General features: G+C 56.0%; 4 protein-coding genes across 12 annotated transcripts in view; 3 read left to right on the top strand and 1 right to left on the bottom strand.

Moving 5' to 3' along the window:
- Nucleotides 1–4984: 4984 nt before the first annotated feature.
- Nucleotides 4985–8476, top strand: Dohh (deoxyhypusine hydroxylase). 3 transcript variants are annotated; one of them, XM_075975341.1, is made up of 5 exons: nucleotides 4985–5124; nucleotides 6058–6350; nucleotides 6668–6744; nucleotides 7343–7583; nucleotides 7738–8476. In XM_075975341.1, the coding sequence occupies exons 2-5, from the start codon at nucleotides 6077–6079 to the stop codon at nucleotides 8052–8054; spliced, it is 909 nt and encodes a 302-aa protein (XP_075831456.1). In that variant the 5' UTR covers nucleotides 4985–5124; nucleotides 6058–6076; the 3' UTR covers nucleotides 8055–8476. The 3 variants fall into 3 exon arrangements, with proteins under 3 accessions (XP_075831456.1, XP_075831455.1, XP_075831457.1); XM_075975340.1 differs by lacking the exon at nucleotides 4985–5124 and adding an exon at nucleotides 5298–5673; XM_075975342.1 differs by lacking the exon at nucleotides 4985–5124 and adding an exon at nucleotides 5531–5719.
- A 126-nt stretch (nucleotides 8477–8602) lies between these two features.
- On the top strand, nucleotides 8603–11749 carry Smim44 (small integral membrane protein 44). Of its 2 annotated transcripts, XM_075975344.1 has the most exons (3): nucleotides 8603–9417; nucleotides 9762–10007; nucleotides 10501–11749. In XM_075975344.1, the coding sequence occupies exons 2-3, from the start codon at nucleotides 9812–9814 to the stop codon at nucleotides 10701–10703; spliced, it is 399 nt and encodes a 132-aa protein (XP_075831459.1). In that variant the 5' UTR covers nucleotides 8603–9417; nucleotides 9762–9811; the 3' UTR covers nucleotides 10704–11749. The 2 variants fall into 2 exon arrangements, with proteins under 2 accessions (XP_075831459.1, XP_075831458.1); XM_075975343.1 differs by having other exon boundaries at nucleotides 8603–10007.
- A 2397-nt stretch (nucleotides 11750–14146) lies between these two features.
- Nucleotides 14147–16783, top strand: Smim24 (small integral membrane protein 24). Its single transcript, XM_075977763.1, has 5 exons — nucleotides 14147–14214; nucleotides 14259–14503; nucleotides 15063–15174; nucleotides 15376–15438; nucleotides 16179–16783. Exons 1-5 carry the CDS (start codon nucleotides 14147–14149, stop codon nucleotides 16300–16302), a joined length of 612 nt encoding a protein of 203 aa, XP_075833878.1. The 3' UTR covers nucleotides 16303–16783.
- Nucleotides 16784–18636: 1853 nt separating this feature from the next.
- Nucleotides 18637–22682, bottom strand: part of Nfic (nuclear factor I C) — a 33919-nt gene continuing 29873 nt past the window's right edge. For all 6 annotated transcript variants that reach the window (XM_075975337.1, XM_075975339.1, XM_075975333.1 and 3 more), the window contains one exon: nucleotides 18637–22584. Coding sequence is in view for 3 of the 6 variants with exons in the window: in XM_075975339.1 (XP_075831454.1) it covers nucleotides 22567–22584 (18 nt within the window). In the remaining 3 variants the exon portion in view is untranslated. The remainder of the gene's footprint in view (nucleotides 22585–22682) is intronic.

Here is a 22682-nt window from a genome sequence, read left to right as displayed (position 1 = left end):
AAAAAAAAAAAAAAAAGAAGGTCCTGCTTCAAAAAAAAAAAAAAAAAAAAAGAAGGTCCCGCTTCAAAAAAAAAAACATAGGTAGGGGCCAGCGAGACCAAGACAAACCCTGTCTCGAAAAACCAAAAAAAAAAAAAAAAAAAAAAAAAGAAAAATTTTCTAAAGACATATATATATATGGCAAAGGATGAGCTGGGGGGCTGAGTTCCATGGGCAAAGGGGGAAAGGTTTACGCAAAGGCCTTGGGGTGCTCAGCACACACTGCGGTCACGGTTTCAGATTCCGGTGCCTCACCCCTGTTCCAAAACAAGGCAAATCACGCTGCAAGGCTTTGGGGAAAGATGGGTCATTCTCCTTGCTGGGCACGTCGTGAAATCCGCAGCCCACATAGGAGAGGGGCTGGCAGCGGAACACCGAACAGCCAAGCCACAGGGCCAGGCCAGCAGAGGCGCAGTCACCCACCCACAGCCTCCTTCCTTGGACATGGGTGCCCCCTTTCATTCACAACCTAGTGTCCACTCTCGGAGCGGGGAGCTTTAGGCCCCATTCATGCCGTGGAACACCACATGGCCCTGAAAAACGACAGAGCTCTGATAGTTTCTCAGACAGAGGGACCCCAAAGGACACTGTGTCCAGCAGCAGGGCCAGACACAAAGGACCACACAATTTGGGCTTCATGACAGGAAATGTCCAGAGTTGGGAAGTGGATTCTTGGGTGCCAGGGGCTGGAAGATCAGGTGGGAAGTCAGCAAGTGATGAAGGAGCCGGTAAAGGTGCCCGCTGTCGCACCTGTGATGCTGAGATTGGTCCCCAGATGTGCCTGAAGAAGAGAATGGGCTCCTCATCAGCTGAACCACACGGGAGGGAGGGCACTAACTCACGCAGGAGCATTTAGAGATCTCACATGTGGAATAAATAACAACCACAACGGAAATACAGCTCGGTGGATGTGTTTGCCAACACGAATGAGGTCCTATGCACAGAACCTACCAAAAAATAAAACGCACGGTGGAGCATGCCTGTCCTCCGGGGCTGGGGGAGAGGAGGCAGGAGGATCAGGAGTTCAAGGTGGGGGCTGCAAATAAAGGGGGAGCTCAGTGGTTTTAGCGCACTTGGCTACTCCTGCAGAGGACCCGGTTTGCTTCAAACTGCCTGTGACTCCAGTTCTGGAGACCTGACGCCCCCTTCCGGTCTCTGCTGCCATGAGTTGCACATAAACTCATGTGGACACATACGTACACACAAAATAAGGAACTCTTTAAAAGAAAATAACAAAACAAAGAAGAAAATCTATACATTTAATTTTGGGGGGGGTTCTATTTCTTTTTTTCAAGAAAGGGTTTCTTTGTAGCTTTGTAGCCTGTCCTGGAACTCACTCTATAGACCAGGCTGGCCTCGAGCTCACAGAAATCTGCCTGCCTCTGCCTCCCGAGTGCTGGGATTAAAGGCCTGCGACACCACTGTCCAGCATATTTTGGTTTTTCAAGATAGTTGAAAAATATTTTGATGATGTACTGAAGTTTGCTAATCTATACCTTTGTTGTCTTATTTTTTGAATTTATTTTTTATCTTTGTGTGCATTGGTGTTATGCCTGTATGTGTGTGTGTCTGTATGAAAGTGTTGGATCCTGAAATCACAGACAGTCGCAAGCTTCCACGTGGATGCTGGGAACCAAATCCAGTTTCTCTGGAAGAGCAACCAGTGCTCTTAAACACTGAGCTATCTCTCCAGCCCTAAATTTTATTATTAATATTGTTATTAAATAATTTTTGCTTGTTTGTTTTTCCAGACAGGGTTTCTCTGTGTAGCCCTGGCTATCTTAGAACTCACTCTGTAGACCAGACTGGCATTGAACTCACAGAGATCTGCCTGCCTCTGCCTCCCGAGTGCTGGGATTAAAGGCATGTGCCACCACCACCCAGATTAAATGATTTATTTTTATTTTATGTGTATTGGTGTTTTGCCTGCATGTGTGTCTGTGTGTGAGTGTCAGATCTAGGAGTTTACAGACAGTTGTGGGTGCTGGGAATTGAACCCCAGGTCCTCTAGAAGAGCAGTCAGTGCTCTTAACCACTGGGTCATTCATTACTCCAGCTCCCTAAATTAAGATTGATTAAATCAGTACGCTGGACCGACGACCCTATCAGAAAATCCTGGTCACCGAGTCTGGACAAGACAGAGCCAAATGTGGTAACAGAAGCCAGTACCTCCTAGGGGTGCACAGAAGATGCCACCACACAAGGGCACTCAGAGCACCATATAGGACCTCACTCCGGGTCTGGGCAACCAGAGCCTGGGTGGGAAGACAGGTGACAGTAAATTCACAACCTCCCTGGGGTTCAGAGGGGCACAGCCCCGTCTCCACCTGGCTCTGTTGTCAAAAAATAAAGTTGAAAAAATCAAAATTAGGAGGTGTGGGAGTATCTCAGCGGTAATGTGTCTGCCCGGCCAGCATGAGGACAGGAGTTCAGATTCCTGTCAAGGGCCCAGAGATGACTCAGCAGACAAAGGTGCATGGGGAGCCTGATTCTTGGCACACAGGATAGAAGAGGCCAGCTCCTCAGGTTGTCCTCTGACCACAGGGACATCTGTACTTCACTCATAAATGTAACAAGATAAATAAAACAGTGCCCACACCAAACCAGACAGTGACAGTGACACAGGCTTCTGATCTCTCAGCCAGGACACTGAGGCAGGAGGATCCAAAAAAACCAAAAAACAAAATTTACTTTTTTTTTTTTTAATGTTTTGAGACAGGGTTTCTCGGTGCAGCTTTGGTTTGGAACCTATTCTGGCCCTAGCTCTGTAGACCAGGCTGGCCTCAGACTCAGAGATCTTCCTGCCTCTGCCTCATAAGTGCTGGGGTTAAAGACTGTGCCACCACCGCCTGGCAAAAACCCACTCTTTATAGAGACAGGAGTGTTGAGGCCACAAGCTAATGGCTGCTAGCTGACCAACAGCTGTGAAGCAGAAAACGCCTTGGGAGGAAGGCAGGCCTGCAGCCACAGGGATGCTGGACTCAGGGTGGAGAAGCTGCAGAAGGGAAGTCATGGCTGCTGGGCGCTGTGCAGCTTTTCCCGGTATCAGTTCCTCCCAGCGCAGCCTGGGCAGCATGCCAAGCAGTGACCAGAGCACCAGCCTCCTTCAGAAGCCATATCTGCTTCCTGCACCCCTGTGCCCGCAGCTTCCCCTCTGCTGTTCTGAGGTCCAGATCACACCTGGTATCACCCCACCCTGTGCCCTGCTGCAGGCCCCCCCCCCTCAGCCCAGCTCTTCCAGAAGCTTCATGTAAACATGAGTTGAGTTGTGCCCCGTGGCGAACAGTCCACGGGTGTCACAGTCATCATCGGCAGCCATGTTTGTTGTTTATTTTTCCCTGTGCACGTGCACGTGAAACCTAAGGCATGGTCCTCAATTGCTCTCTGTCGTGTTTGAATGCAGGGTCTCTCACTCAGTCTGGGGCTCACCCGTTAGACCAGGCTGGCCCTTCTCCTGCCTTTGTCTCTACATACACCATATCACTCTGGGAGCCAACTTTGATGTTCAGTGGTCCCAGCGCTCAGCAGGCCAACCCCAGGCTAAGAGCAAAGGCTGTTCTAAAGACATAGTCTTGAGAGGAAATTAAATCACATGGTGCAGCTGGACTGAGCCAGGAGTGTGGCTCACTGCCTGCCCTGCCTTCCCGCAGAGGACTGACAGATGATTCAATATCTCAGTGGAAGAGTGGTGGTGGCTTTCACTTATTTTCTATTTTGTTTTGTTTATTTTTCCTTTGTTTTGAGACAAGATTTCTCTGTGTAGCTCTGGCTGTCCTGGAACTCACCCTGTGGACCAGGCTGGCCTCGAACTCACAGAGATCCCCCTGCCTCTGCCTCCTGAGTGCTGGAATCTAAAGCATGCACCACCATTGTCTGGCTATGAAATGTTTTGAAATGATTCATTCTCAGTACAGTGTTCATTTTACTTTAAATTTTTTTGGCAAGTCCATAAATATACATTGTGTATCTTCATCATATGTACTCACACTTCCGTTTTCCATATTTATTTAGTATATCATACAAGCCCATATATTAACGGCCTAGCTGAGGGCATTTTGATCAATATATAGTGTATTTTAATCTTGCCTTCACTTTACTCTTACTTTTAAAACGTCATTATCATAGATTAAATTTACATAACTATGTAATAATGAACTTCTTTATGGCATCTTCATGCACATATGATGTATCTTTCTTTCTTTTTTTTTTTTTTTTTTTTTGGTTTTTTTGGAGCCTGGGATTAAAGGCGTGCACCACCACCGCCCGGCTATGATGTATCTTTTAAAAAATTTTATTTTATATGCACTGGTGTGAGGGTGTCAGATCCCCTGGAACTAGAGTTATAGACAGTTGTGGTCCACTGTGTGGTGTTGGGAATGGAACCTCTGTCCTCTGCAAGAGCAGCCAATCTCTTAACTGCTGAGACATTACTCCAGCCCTGTATTTAAATTTCTAAATATTGCAGGGTGGTGGTGGCGGCAGCACTTGGGAGGCAGAGGCAGGCGGATCTCTGAGGCCAGCCTGGTCTACAAGAGCTAGTTCCAGGACAGGCTCCAAAACCACAGAGAAACCCTGTCTCACAAAACAAAACAAAACAAAATTTCTAAACATCGATTTCATGCACATGTCACATGACGAGGCGCTAGTCTAGCCTGTGGCCCCCAAGATCGAACTCTCCTCGTCGGATTTGGCTGCAAGCGCCCTCACCCGCCGAGCTGCTTGCTAACCCCTCTTTCGCCCACCTTTTCGGACGGCCCCAGACCACTGGCCACGCCCCCTGCGGTAGAGCCCCGCCCCGAAGCCTCGCGCATGCTCCGTCGGTATTGGTCGCCGTTGCACTTTGAGAACAAACCATTTTGATTTCTCTAGGAGTCGGAGGGAGACCGGAAGTCATTCCTCCGGCTCTGAGCACTGGTTTCGCCCAGCCTGGTCACGTGGTCGCCGAGATGGCGGCGCCTAGGCGACGCTGCGCTCGCCGCGGCTGCTGACCAGCGCTCCCCTTGTCCGTGGCGCCGTCACCGCGATCTGCGTCGACGCGTCCTGCGTGTGCGGAGTCAGCGTCGAGTCCCCGTGGCCGAGAGCACGGTGAGGGGTCCCGGAAGTGCCTCCGGGGGACTCTTCGCCGCCCGACACGGGGCCTCCCGTAACCCAGGGTGGTCTCCTCGCCGCGGCAGCCAGGCTGTCCGGGGTGCCGGGGTGTGAGCAGCGGCTTCATGCCTCCGGGCCCGTGCAGCTCCCGTTTTTGGAAGCAGGATCTGGGACCGGCCATCCCCCTGCTTCAGCGTCTCCAGTGAGGTGCTGGGTGTCCCTGCTGGGCAGCCATGCCTCCCTCATTAAACCCGTGGGCAGCTGGATGGCATCAGAGCCCAGGAGGGCCTTCCAGCTGGGCACAGCCTGTCAGTCCTGTTTCCGCATCCGTCTTTGCAGAGCGCCCATCTCATAGGTGTAGATGTCTGCTTCCGGGTTAATTCACCCATGTTTAGAGAGTGTCTGTGAGCCGGGTGTGTGGTTCTGCGCCTGTCAGGCCGCGCAGGGGGCGCGGAGGGGAGGAGTGAAGTGTGAAATGTATCGCACGGGCTTCGGCGACTGTGGAGGAGTCTCAAGTGAAGTCGTGGGAGGCTCAGCCAGGCAGCCGTGAGATCCAGTTTCCAGATCTGCCATCCAAGCTGTCCTGAAGGGGGTCTCTTCTCAGTTCGGGGTTTGAGTCCCTGGAGATGGGGGTCACTGGAGGTCATCCTCCAGGACCAGGTCCCCGGGGCCTGGTTTCCATCCATGCCTCCTCCTGTGGGCATTGTGTGAAGCCTGTGACATGGGAGAAGCCGTGCGAGCCAGCGGGCTTCTGCGTGAGGCCACCTCCTGTGACGGAGATGGCCGAACAGCGCCAGGACTCTTATCTTCTTCCTTGGGAAGTGGTGGATATGGAGGTTTGGGGGAGATCCCCTGCCTCAGCATCCCCGGGACTGGGTCTGCAGGTGTGCACCTCAGCACGGGCTTCACCCACTCGCTTTTCTGTGGCAGGTTGCCGGAGGCCGTCGCCATGGTGACGGAGCAGGAGGTAGAGGCGATAGGGAAGACCCTGGTGGACCCCAAGGAGCCTCTGCAGGCCCGTTTCCGGGCCCTGTTCACGCTGCGGGGGCTCGGGGGCCCGCACGCTATCGCCTGGATCAGCCAGGCCTTCGAGGACAGCTCTGCCCTGCTGAAGCACGAGCTGGCCTACTGCCTGGGCCAGATGCAGGACTCGCGCGCTATCCCAGTGCTGGTGGACGTGCTGCGCGACAGGAGCCAGGAGCCCATGGTGCGACACGAGGCGGGTGAGTGAGTGAGGGCACGACCCCGTGGCATGCCTTAGCAGGAAGGGTTGCAGTGAGGGCTCCAGGGTGATGAGGGCTACGCTGGCCTGTGAGCAGAAGGGTGGAGGCCCCCGTTCCTGGCCTCGGGATCTTGGCACACTCTGTCCCCTTGGCTCAAGGCTTGTGTAGCTCCTAGTTCAATGACTTCTGGTGGGGTGGGGCTGCTGTAGCCGCAGCGGGCCAACCTCTGGGGTAAGAATTCTGATTGGCCGGCTGGGAAGCTGATGTGCAGCCTCTGGACACCATGGAAACCCTGCATGACTGACTTGTCTCCTTAGGGGAAGCTCTGGGGGCAATCGGTAACCCGGAAGTTCTAGACCTCCTCAAGCAGTATTCTACGGACCCAGTGGTTGAGGTGAGGATATTGGTCCCTGCCTGTGAGGCCAGCTGTGGAGTCCATGCCTGGTTGCCAGGGCAACCTCCTGGGAAAGGATGCTGTAGAGATGGGGGCAGGGTCGGCCCTAAGCCCTCTCACAGCTCTGGGTCCCCAGCCTTGAGAATTTGACTTATACTCATCCTCCCTTCACCCACGAATCAGCTTTCTACGCTGGATCCCCACTCTGTATGTTGCTGTCGTGGAGCCCACGCTGTGTGTCTTTTTGTGTCTGTGCCCCTGGCCACCATGACCTGAAGGTGGCTCTATGCAGTGTTTATGCCAGAGCCTCCCTCGTGTTCACGGCTGAGCAGTACTGCAGCGTGCGACGGCTGCGCTGTGCAGCGCAGTCTACCCATTATTCCTGTGGCGCCGGGCTCGCTTCTGCTCTCTGGCCTTGTTCTTCCTTGTGGGCTCCTGTGCATGAGCCTGTCCCCCACCTTCTACAGGGCCTGCTTGGCCCCCTTGGTCTGTCCAGCCTGAAGCCATTTGCCTGGTGTGAGTCTCGGAGAGGGGAATGTGCCAGTCGGGCCCCGTGCACCCAGCCTTGGGACCCACACCACCTCTGCCACCCTCACAGGTGGCTGAGACGTGCCAGCTGGCTGTCGGGCGTTTGGAGTGGTTGCAGCAGCACCCTGGGGAGGCCGGGAGTGCAGGACCCTACCTCTCCGTGGACCCGGCACCCCCTGCAGCCGAGCAGGATGTGGGACGGCTGCGGGAGGCCCTGCTGGACGAGGCGCTGCCACTCTTTGAGCGGTACCGCGCCATGTTTGCCCTGCGCAACGTGGGTGGCGAGGAGGCGGCTTTGGCCCTGGCTGAAGGTGAGGCTGGACCTGGTAACGATGCAGCCCAGGCGGGGGCCTGGAAAAATGCCTGGTTACTTGCCCTGGGTGGTCCTGACCATTTGGTCATGCAGGTCCCCGCCCTGGCACCCCAGGCAGCTGTTCTGACCCGTTTTCCTGCGCTCACATGCAGGTCTGCGCTGCGGCAGCGCTCTCTTCCGCCATGAGGTGGGCTACGTGCTGGGCCAGCTACAGCACGAGGCAGCTGTGGGCGAGCTGGCGGCCACCCTGGCACGGACCAACGAGAGTGCCATGGTGCGACACGAATGCGCAGAGGCCCTGGGTGCCATCGCCAGGCCCGCCTGCCTGGCCGCACTGCGGGAGCACATCACCGACGCCGAGCGTGTGGTGCGGGAAAGCTGCGAGGTAGCGCTGGACATGTACGAGCACGAGTGCGGCCTCGACTTCCAGTATGCCAACGGGCTGGAGCGCCTGCGGCCGCCGCCCTGACCTGACAGCACCCGGCACCGTTGTGTGATATCCCGCAGTGGGCAGGGTTCTGCGGGCCGTGCCCTGCGTGTGGGACTCTTCCAGCGGCGTCCACTATCCAGACTTGGGGGCCAGTCAGCTGTGCCGCCTTGATTCCCATCCTCCACAGCTGCCTCTCTAGATGCTGGTGCACAGTGTTCCCTCCTGGAGCTGTCTGGCTATAATTTTATTTCTCCAGACGGGCGCACTGCAGTGTGGGAGCTTCCGGATACCAGGGAATGGTCAGGTTTGAGATGCCGGGGAAGGTTGTGGGGTCTCAGGTCGGTGAATACTTCTGACTTCGCGGGGTTAGGGGCAGTGCATGGGTGCCTCATGTCTGGGCCATCAGGGGGCACAAGCCGACTCCAGGACGATGCACAATAAAATAAGTTATTTTTGACAAATGGTGGCTCCTGGTGTGGGGAGAGCGACATGGCCTTGTTTGTATGTCTGACTTTTGGGGACAGAGGTACAGCTAAGAGCCTGTGCTATGGGTTCCCATCCTGGCCCCACAATTCCGTGTTCCCTGGGGTGACCCCTCCCCTCCCCTGCCTTGGGTCCCCTTCCCCAGGAAGAGGGTGTGGCCAGGGTCCAAGGGAGACTGAGGCTGTGCCACTTCCGGACAGATGTGTGGGTCAGCGATGCTCGGTCATACTTCCGCCTCAGCAGTGTGGTCCTCAATTGTGGGATGAGCGCTTTAGCCTGGGCTAGCCCTCGTCCTGTGTGTGTTCTTTAGACATGGTGGCTCTGCAAGAGCGGCTGGTGCTGCAACCGCTGAGCCCTGCCCACTCTGCGGGTGCTTTTCCCATCTGCGTCCCGTGTGGTCCAGGGTGGCCGCTATTCTCCCTGCTTCCACCAGTGTTGTGATGGCCGCCATACGCTATCGTGTGCAACCTTTTTTTTTGAGTCGGAGTGCAATGAGGCAATGAGCTAGAATTCATGGCAATCCTCCTCCTACCCCAGTCTCCTGGATGCCAGGATCACAGATGGTGGCCCTGACTCCGGTCCTCACATCACAGAGGCTGCCAGCTAGTTCTCCACCTCATTGGTCACTCAGCCTGGACTCCTCAAGCCTCCATTCATCCTGCCCACGGGCGGCCTCCTGGAGACCAAGTCTACAAGATGTCCCTCCTCCTGGGGGCCCCACCCTCACATGGCCCCTCCTCACCCCGCACACCCCTGGTTGCGCTCCTCACAGGTCCCTCTCCTCCAGTCTTCCGCTGGGGGTGGAGAGGCATGAAGCTCATCTACACACCACAAAACCCAGCGTCTTGTGTCCCTCACAGCCAGTTTCTGGGATTTTATGGGATGACTCACCCCTTGAAGCCGGAGGATGACACATGAGGTAACATTAACCCCTCGTCCCAGGGAAATGCCTGTTACCAGAGCCTGGGACAGCCACAGCGTGTGCAGCGACTCTTCAGAACTCGGATCTGAACCCGGGTTTCTCTGTCACTTGCTGACCCCCTAGGCTCCCACCCTACATCTGTCCTCCCCACCGTGGCCACCAGAGGGCGCGCATGAGTGCATTGCCCGCTGCCACCCAGGGTCCCCGGGAGACCCTGTCCCTCTGCCCCACGGCTGCCCCGGGCTTTTGCACTGTCCTCGCGTGGGCGGATCGGCGTCACAGCCATGACAGCCATCGAGGGAGGGGACCCACAGATATAGCAGCCGTCCTAATCCTTACAGCTCATCCCCTAATCGCCTGCGTCGGGCTCCGGTGGAGGGTGTCGCTAGCCATGGCGGGGTCTGCGAGCAAGGCACGGGCCTGGAGCCCGGCCCCGGCCTTGTACGAGGAATACCGGCCGCCTCCGCTGGACGCCATCCGCCTGCCTCGCTACGCCCTGTACCTGCTGATGGCCGCCGTCCTGGTGGTGGCCGTGGCCTACGCCATCGTGGGCCACCTCATCAAAGACCTCGCTCATGATTTGGCTGGTGAGCCAGGCTACCCTCCGCGAATCCAGCCTGGGCGGGGTCGCAGATGGCGTGGGAACGAGGCCCGGTGTGGGTCTGTCGGGTGGGAGGGGGCGGGGTCAAGCCAGGGAGGGGGCAGGACCGGGCCGGAAAGGGGCGGGGCCCGGGAGGGACGGGGGCCATGGGAGGAGCGGAGCTGGGCCTGGGGTGAGCCCAGGGTGGGAGGGGCAGGCAAGGGTGGGAGGGGTGGGGCGGGACCATGGGGGAGGGGCGGAGCTGAGCCTGGGGTGGGCGGGACTGAGCCAAGGGGGGGGCGGGACGGGCCCCCCGGAGTGGATGAGGCGGGGCCAGGGAGGGGGCGGGGCTGGTTCAGGGGGTGGGTCGGGCCAGAGAGGAGGCGGGGCCTGGCCTGGGTCTGGGGTGGGCCCGGGTGGGCGGCACTGGGCCGGGGGGCGGGGCCGTCCCGGGAGGGTGGGCGGGACAAGCCACGCCCTCGCTGGTCTCCTCACTGCAGACTGGGCCTTTGGCCCTAAGCCAGACCAGGAGGAAGGCCCACGGGAGCTCCGGGCGAGCTTGGCCGCGGAAGACCTGGAAGAGCTGGACCTTCAGCTGGCCCTGACCTGGCGCGGGGAGGAGGACCCCACCCGGGCTCCTCGCCGCCCCTCCATCGCTTTCCGGGACCCGCCCGTGCAAACTGACTTTTGGAGGCTGGACTGACCGGGAGGGACAGCACCTGTGAGGCTGGCCGGCCTGGCCGTTCTTAGGCTCCCTGAGCCCCCACCACCTCAGCTGGGCCACCTGTGTCTGTTGTATGACACAGGCTGGCCTGAAGCTCAGAATCCCCCTGCCTCAGCTTGAGTGCTGGGATTATAGACACAAACCCCACCGTATTAAGACTTTGAGATAGGGTTTCAGTAGATCAAGCTAGCCTTGAACTTGATATATAGCAGAGGATGACCTTGAACTCATGGTCTTCCCGAGCGGGGGGGGGGGGGGGGGGGTAGATGACAGGTCACCACACCTGGTTTCTGTCCTCCTGGAAATGGAGCCCAGGGCTTCTTCATACAGGCTGGGTCAGCCCCACGCCCTGATAGTTTTAAATTGTTATGAGTAATTCTGGCATAGACTCCTTTTGCATCAGCAGTGTCTGCTAAGAGGAGAAAGTGAGGCTGAATTTGGATACAAAGTAAAAGTGTGGCAAAGGCTGGAGAGATGGCTCAGAGGGTAAGAGCACGGGCTTTTCTCCCAGAGGTCCTGAGTTCAATTCCCAGTAACCACATCATGGCTCACAGCCATCTGTATTGAGATTCAGCACCCTCTTCTGGCCCACAGGCATACATGCAGGCAGAACACTGTATACATAATAAGTAAAATCTTTTTTGTTTGTATCAAAAACAAACAAACAGAGTTTGTTTTTATGTAGTCCTGGCTGTCCTGGAACTCACTCTGTAGACCAGGTTGGACTTGAACTCACAGAGATCCGCCTCTGCCTCCCAAGTGTTGGGACTAAGGGCATGTGCCACCACTGACTGTTGATAAATAAATCTTTTTTTTTTAAAAAAAAGAAAAGAAAAGAAAAGCGTGTCCAAGAGCTGGAGAGATGGCTCAGTGGTTAAGAGCACTGGCTTTTCTTCCAGAGGTCCTCAGTTCAATTCCCAGCAACCACATGGTGGCTCACAACCATCTGTAATGAGGTCTGGTGCCCTCTTCTGGTCTGAAGGCAGAACACTGTATACATAATAAATAAATCTTTAAAAATAAAAGTGTGTCCAACTCTGCAGCACCACCTCCCTCTCTCGGTCCAGTCCCATACACTCCCATGTCACCCTCCCGCACAGACGGGAAACTGAGGCAGGTTACTGAGAACTGTCCGGGCTGACGTCTCAGGAAGCTCGCCACACAGCACCGAGGAGTTCAGCGTTAGTGGCTTGTCATCCTTAGCACTCAGGAAGATAATGGGGGAGGATGGTGAGTTCTAGGCCAGCCTGGCCTTCAGAGCAAAAGGAGGCATATCCACCTCACCTGCCAGGCCTGCCGGGCACACAAGAGGAGTTTAGCAACTGGATGGGGGAAGCAGGTCTTTTCTGGCTGTGCCCAGTATTTATTTGAACAATCCTTGATGCTGTCTGTCACTGGGTATACAGAGGGCACTCTTAAATGCTCTCACAACAGTTTTAAATCTTTTGGTTTAGAAGTTTTCTAAAAAATGTTTCAAGCTGGTCATGGTACCTATCCTTAATCCCAGGACTTGAGAGGCAGAGGCAGGTGGATCTTTATTAGTTCGAGGCAAGCCTGGTCTACAGAGGAAGTTCTAGGACAGCCTGGGCTACACAAGAAACCCTGTTACAAAAAGCATTTTTTCTCCAGATGGTGTGAAGCCGGCCTCACACTTGGTGTGTAGCTGAGGGTGACCCTCACAGATGGTATGAGCTGAGGATGACCCTCACAGATGATGGTATGAGCTGAGGATGACCCTCACAGATGGTATGAGCTAAGGATGACCCTCACAGATGATGGTATGAGCTGAGGATGACCCTAACAGATGGTATGAGCTGAGGATGACCCTCACAGATGGTATGTAGCTGAGGATGACCCTCACAGATGGTATGAGCTGAGGATGACCCTCACAGATGGTATGTAGCTAAGGATGACCCTCACAGATAGTATGAGCTGAGGATGACCCTCACAGATGGTATCAGCTGAGGATGACCCTCACAGATGGTATGAGCTGAGGATGACCCTCACAGATGGTATCAGCTGAGGATGACCCTCACAGATGGTATGAGCTGAGGATGACCCTCACAGATGATGGTATGTAGCTGAGGATGACCCTCACAGATGATGGTATGAGCTGAGGATGACCCTCACAGATGGTATGAGCTGAGGATGACCCTCACAGATGGTATGAGCTGAGGATGACCCTCACAGATGGTATCAGCTGAGGATGACCCTCACAGATGGTATCAGCTGAGGATGACCCTCACAGATGATGGTATGAGCTGAGGATGACCCTCACAGATGGTATGAGCTGAGGATGACCCTCACAGATGATGGTATGAGCTGAGAATGACCCTCACAGATGGTATGAGCTGAGGATGACCCTCACAGATGGTATGAGCTGAGGATGACCCTCACAGATGGTATGAGCTGAGGATGACCCTCACAGATGATGGTATGAGCTGAGAATGACCCTCACAGATGATGGTATGAGCTGAGGATGACCCTCACAGATGGTATGAGCTGAGGATGACCCTCACAGATGGTATGTAGCTGAGGATGACCCTCACACATGATGGTATGAGCTGAGGATGACCCTCACAGATGATGGTATGTAGCTGAGGATGACCCTCACAGATGGTATGTAGCTGAGGATGACCCTCACACATGATGGTATGAGCTGAGGATGACCCTCACAGATGATGGTATGTAGCTGAGGATGACCCTCACAGATGGTATGAGCTGAGGATGACCCTCACAGATGATGGTATGTAGCTGAGGATGACCCTCACAGATGGTATGAGCTGCGGATGACCCTCACAGATGGTATGAGCTGAGGATGACCCTCACAGATGGTATGAGCTGAGGATGACCCTCACAGATGGTATGAGCTGAGGATGACCCTCACAGATGGTATCAGCTGAGGATGACCCTTAAAGTCCTGTTTCTCATGGCTCCACCTCTGAGTGCTGGGCTGGAAGGCCTATGCCGCCTCTCCTGGCTTTTGGGGCACTGGGAATGGAACCCAGGGTCTAGTGCATTCTGGGAGAATGCTTTGCCCATGAGCGCAGCCCCAGCACAATTTCTGCTCTGGAGCCCAGGCTAGGCCATCCTCCTGCCACAGGCTTCCTGTGTATGGGGTGACAGATATGGCACCCAAGCTCTGTTTCTTTAGAATCTTTTTTCACGTGCCCAGGCTGTGGCTGCCCCTGTGCCGCTCCGGGGTGGGGTGTCCCTTTGCCCAGGTGGGGCTCACTATCTGATCAGCTTGAGGCCCAAGGTTGTGGGCAGGAGAGGAGCACGGGTACATCGACCTAGGCGCCTGGTTCTGACCGAGCTAGCGATCCTGCTGCTCCAGCCACAAGCCTGACTGCCACACCCAGCTGAATGCACTTGTGAGGGCGTGGGAGAGCTTGTTGGTGTGGCCTGACCTCTGTCAGGGGATGCTGGGGACCTGTCACACGTGGCTGGCGCAGGGCTGCCGGCTGCCATCTCCAGGGCAGGATGGGTGGTGGGGTGGGGGAGAAGGGACAGTCCAGGTTAATATTAAACTAGCCTCAGACTCTGCCCTCGGGGCCTGAGGCCCAGCCGGGCAGGCATAGGAGGCCAGGCCACAGGTGGCAGGTTCTCCTCCCCCTTCTTCCTCCGCCCTCACCCGCCCTGTCTTAACCCCACCCGGGCCTCTGGTCGTTCACACCCGCAGCTGGACGCCGACCTGTTCTCAGCATTGGCCAAGGACACCATGGGCAGGCTACTCCTCCTGGCCGCACTGCTCCTGGCACCTGCCGAGGCCCAGCAGGGTAGGATTGGGGTGCAGAGCACACCCTGGGAGGTGATTGGGAACTAGAGTTGGGGCTGGGTTCTCCCTTAGGAGAAACTGAGGCACACAGAGGGCATAGGAAGAAGAGAAGGTGTGAAGGGTGTTCCCCAGGGCCCATGCTCTATCTAGTACCCTTATCTCATCTCTGAGAGCCCCAAGCTTAGGCCATGGCACTTTGCAAGCTGGGCCTCTGAGCCCCTCAGGGCAGCTATGAGGGTGCCCCAGTCATTTCTCTAAGAGCCCCACCCTCCAGAAGCCCTCTCTTTTCCCTGCGGGGCCCTGTCTTCCTCACTAGCCCCGCCTCTGAGGCCCCTGAGAGCTGTTGGTGCCCATTCTTCCTGAGTCCCACCTCATCCTGACTTTTCTAAACCCTGTCCTCTGGGAACTGATTCTTCCATTAACTGATCCCACTCCCACAGACTCCTCCCTCCTCTCCCACAGACCCCTCCTCTCCCACAGGCCCCTCCTCTCCCACAGGCCCCTCCCTCCACTCTCATAGACCCCGCCTTTCTCTTGCTGACCCCTTCCCCTCTCCACAGCCACAGAGCGCCGCCTGAAACCCTGGCTGGTGGGCCTGACCGCAGTTGTAGGCTTCCTGTTCATCGTCTTTGTCCTCATGCTGGTCAACCGTGTCTGGTGCTCTAAACCCAGGTGAGGACTGATCTCTACCCACCCAGCGCCTCCAGTGGCCTCTGAACCCTCTTGGTCCCTCCCGGGTCAGCCTGGAGGTTGCCTTGCTTCCCACCCTCTGTTCAGCCCTCCTGGTTTATAGAGTTCATGACTTCAGGAGGGTACGCGGAGGCAAGGAACAGCCTACAGCTTTCACATACACCTGTCTTTTTATGTGTGCAGACCAGATGATGAAGAGGTGAGAGTCAGAATGGAGTCCACTGAGAACGAGTACACGGAGCCAAGGTACCCTATGGGTGACCACACTTAGCCAGACAGTATTGGGAGGTCAGCTGGGGCAGAAATAGTGCCAAGCAAGCGGGCTCCTGTACAGGAATCCTTAATGCAAGCTCTGGATACAGGGGAGGAAGAGGTGCAGGGCACAGAGCTGGAACAGGCAGATGAGCTCTGTGATACTGAGTGATTTCTGGGGGAAGGGAGGGGTGAGAGGCTAACAGGGGCCCTGTGCCCAGACCAGTGCCAAGCACATGGCTGCGTGCCCACTGTACAACACTATTTCTTCTGCACAATGTCCATCACTCCAACATCTACCCAAACACACACCTTTCCAACAAAACATCAACTCATGCACTGAACCACCCATCCATCCACCCATCCATCCACCCATCCATTCACCCATCCATTCACCCATCCATTCATCCATCCATCCACCCATCCATCCACCCACCCATCCATCCACCCATCCATTCACCCATCCATTCACCCACCCATCCATTCATCCACCCATCCACCCACCCATCCACACATCCATCCACCCACCCATCCACACATCCATCCACCCACCCATCCACACATCCATCCACCCATCCATTCACCCATCTGTCCATCACCCGTCTCTCTCCACGGAGTTCATGTTTCCTTTCCTGGTGAGTTACCCTGAGATCACTGCAGCCCCAGAGACTGTGTCTGACCCTTTAATCCCATGAGCAGTGACAGGCTCTCATTGTGGTCCCTGAACCCCACAGTAGAATAAACAAGAAGAAGCAGAAAAAGCAGGTGGACAAGAAGGGTGGTCACAGCAACGAGGGCTTGGAGCTGGAGGAGAAGGAATCCTCAGATGACGAGAGAAGCAAGAAAACAGTCTTGTGAAGTCTCCTGCAGCCTGCGGGAGCTCCTGCAAACCACAGTCGCAGCCACCACGAGAATCCAGACTAGTATCGCCTGGATCTCAAAACTGTCTTCAAACAAGGAAGCCAGCCCTGCCGGCCAGGTGTCCACCTGTCTCCCAACCCCGTGCACTCACTCACTGTCAGCCTGTGCCCTCTCCCTCACCTCTGCCACAGCTACGCCCGACTGTACCCTTCCTCTTTTCCGATGGCCCTGAGCCCCTGAGCCCCTGTGCAGCTCCCAGAAGGCCTTGAGCCCTCTAGTGGAATTTGTGTTTGGGAGGGATGCCCTGTGGCCCGCACTTTCTCAGCCAGGGTCTCTCTTCTCTGGACTGTTCTCCCATGGTCATCTGGTTCTTGTTGAGGACAGTTTTCCAAGGGGGCTTTTGCTTCATGTCATCAGGGGAGGTGTTTTCGGGGGATACTTCCTTCCAGCCCCTTCACTTAATAAAGACCCTACTGTTCTTGCTGGTCCCTTTGTGTAGGCTTAGGAGGCCAGAGCCCAGTGCAGGGTCCCGGGCCACCAAGGAGCTGGGCCTAGGTGGTCTGTCAGCGGAGGCACCTATTAGGCTCTTGTGAAGCTTTCAGACTCACCTGGACTCCTCCGCTATGCTGTGTGGCCCTGGGAAGATGCCTCAACCTCTCTGAAGTCCCTTGTTCAGCAATGACCAGGAGACAGAGTCCTGGGACACTTTCCCTGTAGCCCCCCACAGAGCAAGGAGGTCACAGGGGACCCCCAGCTCTTCGCTTTAGGTAAAGAGATTGGGTTCTTTAAGACGAGGCCTCATGTAGCCCAGGTTGGCCTCAAATTCTCCATGAAGGCCGGACGGTGGTGGCGCACGCCTTTAATCCCAGCACTCGGGAGGCAGAGGCAGGCGGATCTCTGTGAGTTCGAGACCAGCCTGGTCTACAAGAGCTAGTTCCAGGACAGGCTCCAAAACCACAGAGAAACCCTGTCTCAAAAAACCAAAAAAAAAAAAAAATTCTCCATGAAGTCAAATATGACCTTGAATTCCTGATCCTCCTGCCTCTAGACAGGCCTGAGCCACCACAGTTCCACAGGCTTTTGTGGAAGAGTCCAGAGCTATGGTAGAGCTGGAGCCTGCTTCCCAGTGTTTGGGTGAGCAGGTCCCGCAGTGGGGGGTGCAGGGGGAAGGGGAGAGGCTACATAGTGGGCCTGGCCTTGTGAGCACCGTCCAGTGCTGTGGGCAGAAGGCACAGCGTGTGTACAGGGTGTGGGGGATAACCCGTCCCCTCCTGATCTGCCCAGAGCCCTTGTGGACGCACAGAAAGGAAGACCCAAGACAGTTTGAAACACTTGAAGCTTAAGCTTGTTTAATTTTTTTACATTTTTTCTTTCTTTTATTTATTTTTTTTGGCTTTTATTGAATCTTTTATGTACCCCCGTTCACTTTTTTCTTTTTCTTTCTTTTTTTTTCTTTTTTCTTTTTTTGCATAGGGAGAAACAGAACAGCAGGCAGACAATGGTGCTTAGGCGCATCCACAAAACAAAACAAAAAACCAGAAACCAAAATGAGTTTGTAATATATGAGGCTATGACTGGAGTCTGCTGTGGGCACGGGTGATGGAGGAAGCTGGGCTGGGTGCCCTCTGCTCCCCATCCAGACCCCCACTTGCTTGGGGAGGATGGTGGAGAGGGCGCCACAGGCCGCGCAGGCGCATTTGTGAAAAGCTGAAGGTCGGAGATGCAACAACCCAGGAGTAAAATACAAAACAGTTGAAAGGAAACAAAAATCTTAAAATAAAACCAAAAGATCTCGGCAGGAGAATGAAATGGCCAGCCTTACCACCCAGAAAACAAGGTGAGGGGACAGGGGAGAGAGAAACCGTCCCCTTGCTCCCTGCCGCAACCTGTGTGAGCCATGCGCTCCGCCCTGTCTAATCCTTCAAACCCAATGCTTGTCCAGGCGCTGCAGGGGACACGGGGGTGCTCACACTGGGGACCTCAGACTCAAAGGGAATTCTTTTTGTGGAGACATGGCTGCCTGGCTGGGATCTGAGGTTGGATGAGTTGTGAGGTTTTGGGGGTATCCAACTGGGTCCTCCAAGCTGGGGTAGCAAGGCTGGGTGCTTGGGGAGGGGTGGTGGCTTGGGGGTACGTGCCTTCCTCCCCTCCCAGCACACCTGCTGAGTCCTCTCCAGGAGTGGGGACTGAGGGGAGGCACGGTAGGACCCCAACACTGCACCATTGGACGTATGAGGCACTGATTGGGAGATGACGGTTTGGTATCATGGCTACAAGATCGGGACTTGCTGTGAGTCCTCCCACCTCAGCCCTGTGATGGGTGGACAGGTGCCTGTCGGAAGGGACAGATGGACGGAAGGGAGAGGACAGTCACTGACCAGTGGGATCTGAGGCCTGGGCGGGGGCGGGGAATCAGGGATGGCCGTGCACACCTGTTGTCAGAATAACTGGGAAATGGAGGCAGGAGGATTGCCATGAGTTGGAGGCCAACCTGGGCTACCTCGCTAGACCCTCCTGTTTTAAGATAACAAAACAGTTGGTGGGGAGAATAAGTGGCTGGACCTGGCAGCCAGCGCCCAGGAGGAGAATGGAACATCGGAACAGCTCAGCGCTGGAGGGGACTGAGGAGCTCCTAACAATGCTTGTCTATGTATGCAGCCAGGCCAGGCGGCGGGGAAGGCTGACCCCACTGGCCAGGACATCTGCTGGTGGCCTGGGGTGTCTTGTCTGGGGAAGGGAGTGAGGTGACCCTGGCACTGTCTTTGAGGGGAGCTGGGAGGAGCCCACCCTCCTGGTGTCATTCCCAACACAACGGACATTCCTGATTATCAAGCTCAAGACTTGAGGGCTCAGGACCCCAGATCTCTTCTAGGGTCACAGGCTAGACCCCAAGTGGTACGCTGTGGGGCCTCACCAGTACATGATGCTGGGTTTGGGGATGACAAGGGCTGGTGGCCTGAGGAGGGGACAGGTTTGAAAGTATTAGCTTTACATGCAGAAAAATAAGCCAAAATTCCTAACACTCTGTCCCACCTAAAGTCACCATCTGAGGACGGGTGGGTATTGGAGATCTGAGAAATGGGGGTACTGAGCAGACCCCCCAACCTGCCACCAGGCACACTGCCTCATCCACTGCCCCTCGTGTTGATGGTTCCCCAGGGGTCATCGCGTGGATTTCCTACTTTCTGGGGGTGGAGGACACAGGCTGGAGAAGGACAAAGTTAAAAGCCAGAAGCCAGCCACAGGGTTAACTGACAGACAGGCCCTGCCCAGGCCAGGGTGGGCGGTGAGGTGTGCTGGGGTCTCCCGCTGCTTGGTGGGGAGTTGGAGGCAGGGGGATGGCTTAGAGCTGGGACCCCTGTTTGCCCTGCTAGCCCCTGGCTATTGTCTCAGCTTTGGTGAAGTTTAAGAGTAAACAGAAGACAGAAAAACAATCAAAAACCCAAAGGTAACCACAAACAACAAAACCAAAAAGGAAAAAGAGAAAGAAAAACTGAAATCACGGACATGACAACGGCCTGCCCAGTGGTAGGACGGAGACCGCTGTGTCCCCGCTGCCCCTGCTGGGACGTCCCACAGCTGAGCTGGACCCAAAGACAGACAGACAGATATTGCATATACTCAGCTTCGTGGGTTGGCTGGAAGACGGGACGCCACCCCCACTCCACTCCCCATTATCCCTGGGGTGGGAGGGTTGGTGGGGAAGGGCCTGAGAGTCTCATCCCCGGGCAGGGGACTCCGGGCCCCCTCAGGGCTGGGGTGGCAGGGAATGAGCACCAGGGAGAGTCCCTTCCCCCAATGCGCGGGGTGAGGGTAAGGACAGGGCTGAGGAGGGTGGGGCGGGGTCGCAAACCATGACCAATATTGTGACTTCCTTAATAGTATTGTTTTTCTTGTTTGTATTTTTTGGTTCCTTCTCCTTCCTTTCTTTTTCTTGAGGCAGCATCTCACTCTGTGGCACAGGCTGGACCCGGCGCCCACAGCTATCCTCCTGCCTCAGCTTTCCAAGAGCTGGGATCACAGGTGTGTGCCACTACGCCCAGCCTTTTTTTCCCTCTTTTATAAAATTGTTTTTCTTTCTTCTTTTGATTTCTTTTACAAATAGAAATACCACCCTTTTGGATTTTATTTTTTATTTCATGTAATCGCTTGTCTGTTTGTAACTATGCGTGCAGGGCATGCGTCTGTGTGCGCGGATATTATTTAAAAGTTAATACTTGTCCTCGGGAGAGCAAGGCACATGTTGTGGTAAAAAGTTCGTGCAAATTCGGAAATAATGTTTTTTTTTTTGGTAAGGATATATATATATATATATATATATATATTTTGTGTATCCTTTTTTTCCTTTTTTAGTAGAGGCGGTGAGGGGCTCGGACGGGTGGGGCAGACCGGGTGGAGCTGTCATGCACGCAGCAGCCCCGGGGGACTCTCGGGTGTCGCGGGGGGCCTTAAGCACCATGCAGTTACGTAAATAGTTGGTTTTGTCCTGACCCCTGGGGGACCCGGCTGGCTGGCTTGGGGGGGTCAGAGGGGACCGACCAGGTCCACCCTAGGCATAGCCTGTCCCACACTCACTGGCCTGAGCCCCACATCTGGACAGTGACCCCCGCGATGTCCCCAATGGTCCCCCCTGCTAGAGGGTCCCTGAGGACACACGGACAGGTGGGTGGGGGTTCGAGGCCTCAAAGGTTGGGGAAATGTCTTGGGGGGGCTTGGTATGTTCAAGTAGCCTCGCCCCGAGCCCGGGAGGACAGTGGGTGGATGAGGCCTGGCCCTGGGGCTCCGCTGCAGTGATGGCTTGCGGCCTCCGTAGGCAGGGGAGGGTCACAGGCATGACGAGGCCAAGATGGGGGGTTGGGGAAAAGGAGCCTTTGTGGGTTCAGTGACCCTAAAAAACGCAATCTCCCCTCCCAGGGCGGTCCACCAGAGATGGGGACCCGGGTGGGTGTGGACGGGAGCTACAGAGCGGGGTCTGGGGCACGGACCTCGCTCCCCGTTTTAGTGTTCTTTTGTTAGGTCAGTGAAGTCCGCATAGCAGATGGGGAACCCGCCACCCAGTCTCCCCATCACTCGCACAGCCCTCCCACCAGGGTCCGAGTGCACTTCCACCAGCCTTCTTGGTCCCTGTGCCGGGCCCCATGTCATCAGGGGGTCAAAGTGCAAAGGGGGCATCCCCTGCAGTGGGGCACCCCAGGGTGGGTCTCCAGGAAGTAAGGCACTGGCAGAAGTGTAGGGGGACAGCACACGGCCCCAGCCTGGGTTTGGGGACACCCAGCTCTACCCCTGGGGTCCCATCTCTCTAGCTTGGAGGGTACAGGCGGCAATGAGGAGCTGGGGAAGGCGGGGACGAGGGTGGGGGTGCCCCGGCCACTCTGTGTCCCTGATGGATGAGGGGGTCGGCGGGTGGGCGGAGGGGTTAGGCACTTAGTGGCACCTCCCGCCTCCGGGGGCCTCGGCGTGGGGGTTCCTGCTCCCCCACCTCTGTTTCTCAAAGTGCTGATACTTCCCGTGTGTGAGAGGAGGAGGCCAGGGGGTGGGGAGCTGCGAGGCCTCTCATGCTGGGGTGGGGCTGGGGACAAATTGCATAGAGATGTGTCCTTCCAAACGAGGTCCGCAAGGAGAAGGGACCAGAGGGCTGAGGCGGAGGCTGGCGCAGAACCCTCCCGGGGGTCCCAAAGTACCTGTGGCACCGTCTGTCCCCAGCAGGGCCAGTGCTGGGCGGCTCCGTGTGCTCTCCAGGTCTCTGCTGCCCGCGCCGGGGGGTCACGTCCACCTCCTCTGCCAGCACTGCCTCCAGCACCCTGTCTTTGGCAAACACCGTCGGTGGGGACCAAGAGCGGAGGTCCCCGAGGCTGGCGCTGGTGGCTGGCGGCAGGGGTCTGGGGAGACGGGGCCTGGCTGGGCGGCCCACCCTGGACACGCTGTCCATCTGTTGATGCTGGGCGTGGGTGCCAGGCCAGGCTCGTCTGGTCTGGGGGTGATGGCAGGGTCCTCAGGTGCAGAAGGGCAGCCGGCGGCCGTCCATCAGCAGCAGGTACCACGGAGACCCGCGGCTCCCACCTTTTGTCATCTTGGTTGGGAAGATTCTTTTTTTTTCCTGTTTGTCTTTTGTCCTTTTCTCCTCCTGTGTATCTGTCTTTTCTGTCGAGCTGGGAGTCAGCAGGGAGCTTCTCGCTCGTTCTAAGTTTCCACTGAAAATGCAGGCGGGGGCCATCACCTCCGGACTCCGCCGGCAGTGGAGGCGTGGGAGGGCCAACTCCGCTATCCCAGGTACCAGGACTGTGTGGTCCGCGGAGAGAGGGAGAGAGAGAGAGGAACTGGGTGTCAGGAGCAGGCTGCCTCCTTCCACCCACCACTGCACTCCCCATCCCTGAATG

The sequence above is a fragment of the Microtus pennsylvanicus genome, chromosome 6 (assembly GCF_037038515.1).
Source record: "Microtus pennsylvanicus isolate mMicPen1 chromosome 6, mMicPen1.hap1, whole genome shotgun sequence".
NCBI classification, from domain to species: Eukaryota; Metazoa; Chordata; class Mammalia; order Rodentia; family Cricetidae; genus Microtus; species Microtus pennsylvanicus.
Note: the sequence above shows the minus strand (reverse complement) of the source record. Positions and strands in the feature narration are given on the sequence as shown.

What these genes read in the sequence shown, in the direction of transcription:
- Dohh (XM_075975340.1), top strand. Translation starts at nt 5,489, where the DNA reads ATGTCTGCTTCCGGGTTAATTCACCCATGTTTAGAGAGTGTCTGTGAG. An exon ending in GGAGGCTCAGCCAGGCAGCC is followed by an intron (nt 5,674 to 6,057) that starts GTGAGATCCAGT and finishes TTTCTGTGGCAG; the next exon opens with GTTGCCGGAGGCCGTCGCCA. An exon ending in GGCTTTGGCCCTGGCTGAAG is followed by an intron (nt 7,584 to 7,737) that starts GTGAGGCTGGAC and finishes GCTCACATGCAG; the next exon opens with GTCTGCGCTGCGGCAGCGCT.
- Smim24 (XM_075977763.1), top strand. Translation starts at nt 14,147, where the DNA reads ATGCTGGGGACCTGTCACACGTGGCTGGCGCAGGGCTGCCGGCTGCCA. An exon ending in ACCTGCCGAGGCCCAGCAGG is followed by an intron (nt 14,504 to 15,062) that starts GTAGGATTGGGG and finishes CCCTCTCCACAG; the next exon opens with CCACAGAGCGCCGCCTGAAA. An exon ending in GTCTGGTGCTCTAAACCCAG is followed by an intron (nt 15,175 to 15,375) that starts GTGAGGACTGAT and finishes TTATGTGTGCAG; the next exon opens with ACCAGATGATGAAGAGGTGA.
- Smim44 (XM_075975343.1), top strand. Translation starts at nt 9,593, where the DNA reads ATGAGTGCATTGCCCGCTGCCACCCAGGGTCCCCGGGAGACCCTGTCC. An exon ending in CCTCGCTCATGATTTGGCTG is followed by an intron (nt 10,008 to 10,500) that starts GTGAGCCAGGCT and finishes TCCTCACTGCAG; the next exon opens with ACTGGGCCTTTGGCCCTAAG.